The following is a 6,219-nucleotide window of genomic DNA, read 5'->3' on the forward strand; positions in this document are numbered from 1 at the left end:
GAGGGAGGTGAGCTTCTCGATGACATTGAAGTTTTTAACGGCCCCATGTCCCAAAACTTCATTTGCCACAACGGGCAACCCAACACTCCATTCCCTGCACTCCTCCAGTGGGGTATCCGACACGGATATAGAGCTTTCAGACCTCAACATTTCTTGAAGAAGGTTACTATGTTGGCAATGGACATAGCAAGTTTGTTTTGTAGACAACACTCAATTTCTCGGCCTATATTCATGTTCCCATTGACAATTACCACATCCATGACAAGGAAATCTATCAAGAGGCTTGTGCTCAATATCATCAAAAACCGAGTTAGCAAGTGTGCCCGCAGCCCATTCGAGAACTCCATCTCTATCGTAACGATCTGCATTGTATTCCTTGGACGCAAAAAGGCCCACATCATTACCCACAAATTCATTAGAATGTCTAGTAGTGTCAAATACTAGCAAGGTTGGAAACCTCTCTACCCCATTGCCTTCCTCAAAAGCTACAACTGCATAGGTAGGTAGACTGATTCCACTATAGTGGGGGCCATTCTTGAATTTTTCAGCCTCTATAGTTTCCATCACCGGCTAACTCTATATTACTTTTTCCAGCTAGTCGTGATCAAGTGTTTCAAACAGGGTCCGCTTATCTAGCCATTCATTCGCCTCTTCGACTTCCAAAATTTAAACTCAGCACATGGTGTCCTTGTCCTTTGTATTCATTTCTACTTCCACAAAACTTGAAACATTTTCTAACGTGGTAAAAATTGTATTGAGGGCAGCCAATTCCTTTTTCAGCTCTTCATTTTTTTTTTCTACATAAAACTCCCACTCTTTCGTAAATTTCTCTCGCAAATCTGCCATTTCATCTTCCATACTGTATATTCGCTCTATGAGAAAAAAAATTCCTCTTGTAGTCTCTAAATTTGTTCGTATAGGTAATCTTTTGAGCTGTTAGCCTCACCAAATTCGAGACTACATCCTCTTCGCCCTGGGAAGCATCCTTCTCATCCTAGAAGGCAAACACACTACTCTCTTCTTCTTCAAATAACGAATACTTCAAACCGTCTTCTTCTTCAGCCGAAATCAACTCCTTTTTCGAGCCATCCCACCAATGAACATGATTTTGGGTTTCAACCTCCACTTGGACATCACTCTCTACTAACTCTAGACAACCAATAAATTTTTTGATATGATTGATTCGGCTTCATCATCTGATTCGGCCTCATCATCTGAATTTTCAGCCTATTTGTTGATAACATAAAAGCACCCAACTCTGGGATCGAACAAAAAATAAGGGAACCCATCTTTGCTTAACATTTTCACGATATCTGTGATACCAATTGTTAGTTATAAATGAGCAAAGAAAACATAATGGAATGAAACTAAAATAGACATAAACACATAACACAAGGTTTAATATGGTTCACCACTAAGTGGCTATGTCCACCAGAAACGTAGGGAGTAATCTCTATTAATAAATAGTGCAAATACAACACAATATCAAGCATGTACTATACTCAGTATTTATTATCATATAGAGCGTTCAAGCGAAGAGTCTCCATAAGATGTATGGTTGTGACCATTGGGCTTTGTTAAATTTTCTACATTGTAGAATACATATCTAGCTAGGAAGTAAGAAACAAAACTTCCAGAAAATAGAGAAGAAAAGAAGAGCTGGAAGAATGAAATTATATTAATTGATTGTGTGTTTTACAATATGCCTGAAAGCATGATTTTATACAATGAATGAACCACCAAAATAACTGAAATTACGGTGGAATCATAAACTAGAGGATATGCATGAAGAGTTAAACTGGAATTACAAGTAGAGTTTAACAATGCACTCCTTGGTTAGCTGACACAAATATAGCAATGCATGAGTATTGGTTATAGTGGACCACAAGTTTCCCATAAATCACGGGCACCAAACCGTTGCATGCACTAACACCCCCCTTTAAGTCTAACTAAGGAGATATAAACCTAATGAAAGGAAAGAGGAAAGAGGGAAAACATAGTGGGAATAAAACCCCCCCTCAAAATTACAAGAGATGCAACTATATGAAGTGTAGAAGAATATCCTTTGAGATACAAGAAAAGTGTGAACACGTATCGAAGGAGGACCATGAGAGTGCTGAATGAAGAAGCTCTTCACAAGCCAAGATGATGACCAAGATCAAGAATCTACATGAGTGCCCTCAATGACACTACTCGAACAATAACCAGATGAGAAACAAAGGAAAAACATTTGACATTCGAAGATGCACGTGGCACATGAATCTGCATGAGTGACCCCAACGACACTACTCAACCATGCAAGAAGAAGCTGCTAGTCGAAAATATAGGTGCCAATGGTGAACTGATCAAACTTGAAACAAAACCAAGCAGCATTAGTACTAATAGTATAAAGTCTCCCTAATAATATGAAAAAGGAGAAACAAGATATGTCGACTGAAATAGTGTATCACATAGGAGATGATAAAGGCAATGCCCATGCAACCAAAAGCATGAACAAAGAAAGAAATGAGCATGCTCTAGAAATAAAGGGTTACGAGAGCTTCCAATCTTCAGAAATCTGCCTGCAAAAAATTTGTCCTTCCTCCTAGCTCTCAAGCTCTGATACCATGTTAAATTTTCTAAATTGTAGAATACAGATCTAGCTAGGAAGTAAGAAACAAAACTTCGAGAAAATAGAGTTTCATTCTCAGCTTTTCTGTTTTTATGTTTTGTTTTCTCCAGCAAGTTTTGTTTTCTCTTTTCTAGCTAGATCTGTTAACAGGCTTCACATCCGAACAACACTACGGTGGAAGCACACAACGAAGACTGCGTTCAAATCAACAAAGAGAGGCGGAGCTTCAATCTCAAACTGCCAAAGGCAGACAAAGCCTTCTTCTCCGCTTACATCAATCACATTACAAGATGGGCAAAGGATTTTAGTAGAGAGAGTAAAGAAATCACGCTCTACAACAAAACAGGTGATGCTGTCTACGGGTATGGATGGACCGGCATTCCGTTTAAGCATTCTTCCACATTGGACAAAATCGCTCTTGATCCTCCTCTCAAATGCAAGATTCTGATGGATCTCGCTCTTGATCCTCCTCTCAAATGCAAGATTCTGATTGATCTCGACCCCTTTAAGAGAGGAAAGTAATTTTACAGCCGGATTGGGCGTTCGTGGAAGCGAGCCTACCTTCTTCACGACCCGCCTGGAACGGGGAAATCGAGCTTCGTACCCGCCAGGAACGATTTTGTACGACCTCGAGCTCACTCGGGTGAAGAACAACGCGGAGCTCCATGCACTTCTCACGCAAACAAAGGAAAAATCTTTGATTATTTTTTAAGACATCGTTGCTGCGTCTAACTGACAGGGTTACGAGTCTTTCTAACGACAATGAACAGGAGAAGAGAAGCAACAAAGTTACTCTGTCTGGTTTTCTCAATTTCACAGATGGCTTGTGGTTCTGCTGCGGAGATGAGCGTATTATTGTGTTTACGACCAACCACAAGGATATGCTTGATCCAGCCCTGCTCAGGTGTGGGAGGATGGACATGCACATTCTGCTCTCTTTCTGCACTTTTCCTGCATTTAAATCTCTTGCTTTTAATTATTTGGAGATAGAGGATCACCCACTCTTTTCCGTCATGGAACAGAAGATGGCATGCGGGGCTGAGATGACTCCTGCAAATTTTATAGAAGTTCTGATGAATAAAATGGCCGACCCAGATGAAGCTTCACATGATTTGATTTTTGCGCTGGGTGGAAAGAAAAGAGTAAGGAATGCTCTGCGGAGACTACGTAGAATATAATTTGAGTGTTTATCCTCCATTCTTAGTTATCTAGATTAATATGCGCTCTGGTATTTCGACCGTTTAATCAAGTATTTGCCACCAAATTTCAATGCCTCGTTTGCTTGTCTAAATCTATTTCAGAGAGTCACTAGATACGATTTGTATATCAGTTTGTAGGAGTTTACATTTGTAATGTGCATATTAGAAAGATGATTCTCAGAATACATGTTTCATGTGAAAATCCGAAGTAGATGTGAATGTAGAGATGTCTTTTAAGTATTCAAGTATAATTCATGATACATTGTGAAGGTATGATCAATAGTTCTACATATAATTAATTATAATATATTATTACAAATCTTCTTGAAGAAAGATCTTTTCGTGCATATCTAACAATTTCCCTTGATTTTAAGCTCACATAATAGATATAATAATAAACACAAATCAATTAATTACAAAGATAATCATCTTGTTTATAAAAAACAAAAATGCAATCCCATCTAGATAAGAATTCACTTACATCTAAACATCTTTCAACCTTAAAAATTCATTACTTCTATGAAATGTAATAAATGTTCCTAAAAATCGTCGACTCTTCATCATAATTGATTCTTTCACAGAGTGCAATATTAGATCCTAAAAGGAGTGCTCTCCGTTCTCGCTTGGTAAGAGTCATAAGGTAGAAGATAGTTCTTGCAAAGAACTATGACTACAATACTCAAGACTGACCATACACAAGACTGACAATTTATTATAAGTTGTGAAGATTGTAATTCCCGACCTCGAACGTGCGCAATTTGTTGCGCGTGGTGTAATTAAAAGTTTTAACGACGTGTACGGTAAAATTGCGTTTTGATAGTGAGACGGCGCTTAGAGTCTCTATAAAACATGAAAAACTATTGTCATCTAACCAAAACTGTGAGCGAGCACTTGATTTCCAGATAAATATGGAATTGGAAGCCTTAATCGGAAAGATCTTATCCATACTCGGGATTCTGACATTCGCACAGAGCTATCTTCCCCCACAGGTACGCCAAATCGTGAGACAATGGGTGATGCGCATTTTTGACTGCGTAAATATATGTTGCTGCGTGAGCCTCCCAGAATTCAAAGGAAAGCACGGATGGAACATGAACGAGCTGTACACGGACGCGGAAGAGTACGTGAAAACTCTGGAAAGCGCCTCGGATGCTCGCAATCTCTCCCGACACAGAACAACTCATCCACGACTCATTCCGCGGAGTTACAATGTGCTGGACCCAACACACCATACAGAAAATGGTGGACAAAGAAACCGTTGAAAGACAGGCCTATACTCTCAAAATGAACAAACTAGACCAGAACCTCCTCAAGGCCTATTTGAACCACGTATCCGAAAAGGCGGCGGAGCATAAACTGGGCAAAAGGGAACTCAAATTATATACCAACAGTGGAGTTTGCGCCATTCGTGGACAAGGATGGAATAGCATGCCTTTCAAGCACCCATCTACTTTTCATACGCTCGCACTCGATCCATCCATAAAGAAAACAATTATCAATGATCTTGATCGATTTAAGGCCGGAAAAGATTTCTACAGACAGATCGGTCGCGCCTGGAAACGCGGTTACCTTCTTCATGGCCCTCCCGGAACGGGAAAGTCCAGCTTAATTGCCGCCGTGGCAAACTACATGAAATATGACATCTATGATCTTGAACTCACTAAGGTCTCTCATAACCAGGAGCTCCGTGCCCTTCTTACTCAGACCAGTGAAAAGGCCATCATTGTTATCGAGGATATTGACTGCTCGCTTGATCTTACGGATAGAGAGTGCAAAGAGAAGGCCAAAGAAAGCAAGCTGCGAAGTCAGCTTACATTTTCTGGTTTGCTCAATTTTACGGATGGATTGTGGTCTTGCTGCGGTGAGGAGCGTATTATTATCTTTACTACTAACATCCCTGAACATCTCGATCCCGCTCTTCTTAGATGTGGGAGAATGGATGTCCACATTGAACTCTCTTACTGCAACTTCGCTGTTTTTAAAATTCTCGCTTTCAATTATTTGAGAATTGAAGTTCACGAACTTTATCCTTTGGTGGAGGAGAAGATCGCTTCCGGGGCCGAGATGACTCCCGCTGAAATTATAGAAATTCTGATGAGTAAAGTGGACACTCCTGACGAAGCAATGACCAATGTGATTAGTGCTTTGGATGCCAAAATTAAGCAAAAACAGGATCATCGTCAGTCCCAATCTTCCTAAACGGAGAAGGAAGAAAAATGCATCACGAAGGCAGAGATAAATCCTGAAAATGATGCCGTGGAAGACTTTTAAAAGTTGAGTTTGCCACTGTAGATGCAACGTCTTTACCTGAGTGCATGGCCCTGCGTATCACCTAGAACAGAGTTTCTTTCAAATTTCACTATACCGGTATGTATCTATAAGAGGTTCAACGGATACGTGGATAGGCTA

The 6,219-nt window shown here is 40.0% G+C and overlaps 2 protein-coding genes across 2 annotated transcripts; both read left to right on the forward strand.

The window, feature by feature from the left end:
* The first annotated feature begins 1,424 nt into the window (after positions 1-1,424).
* On the forward strand, positions 1,425-3,789 carry LOC131875925 (AAA-ATPase At4g30250-like). Its single transcript, XM_059220661.1, has 3 exons — positions 1,425-1,439; positions 2,762-3,129; positions 3,351-3,789. Exons 1-3 carry the CDS (start codon positions 1,425-1,427, stop codon positions 3,787-3,789), a joined length of 822 nt encoding a protein of 273 aa, XP_059076644.1.
* Positions 3,790-5,049: 1,260 nt separating this feature from the next.
* LOC131035741 (AAA-ATPase At4g25835-like) lies at positions 5,050-6,009 on the forward strand. The gene has a single exon (XM_057967483.2). It carries the CDS (start codon positions 5,050-5,052, stop codon positions 6,007-6,009), a length of 960 nt encoding a protein of 319 aa, XP_057823466.2.
* Positions 6,010-6,219: the final 210 nt, after the last annotated feature.

This window comes from Cryptomeria japonica, chromosome 5 (assembly GCF_030272615.1).
Source record: "Cryptomeria japonica chromosome 5, Sugi_1.0, whole genome shotgun sequence".
NCBI classification, from domain to species: domain Eukaryota; kingdom Viridiplantae; phylum Streptophyta; class Pinopsida; order Cupressales; family Cupressaceae; genus Cryptomeria; species Cryptomeria japonica.

Excerpts from the sequence above, each read along its gene's own strand:
- LOC131875925 (XM_059220661.1), top strand. Across the intron at positions 3,130-3,350 it reads GACCCCTTTAAGAGAGGAAA|GGTTACGAGTCTTTCTAACG; the intron begins GTAATTTTACAG and ends TCTAACTGACAG.
- LOC131035741 (XM_057967483.2), top strand. The coding sequence starts at position 5,050 with ATGGTGGACAAAGAAACCGTTGAAAGACAGGCCTATACTCTCAAAATG.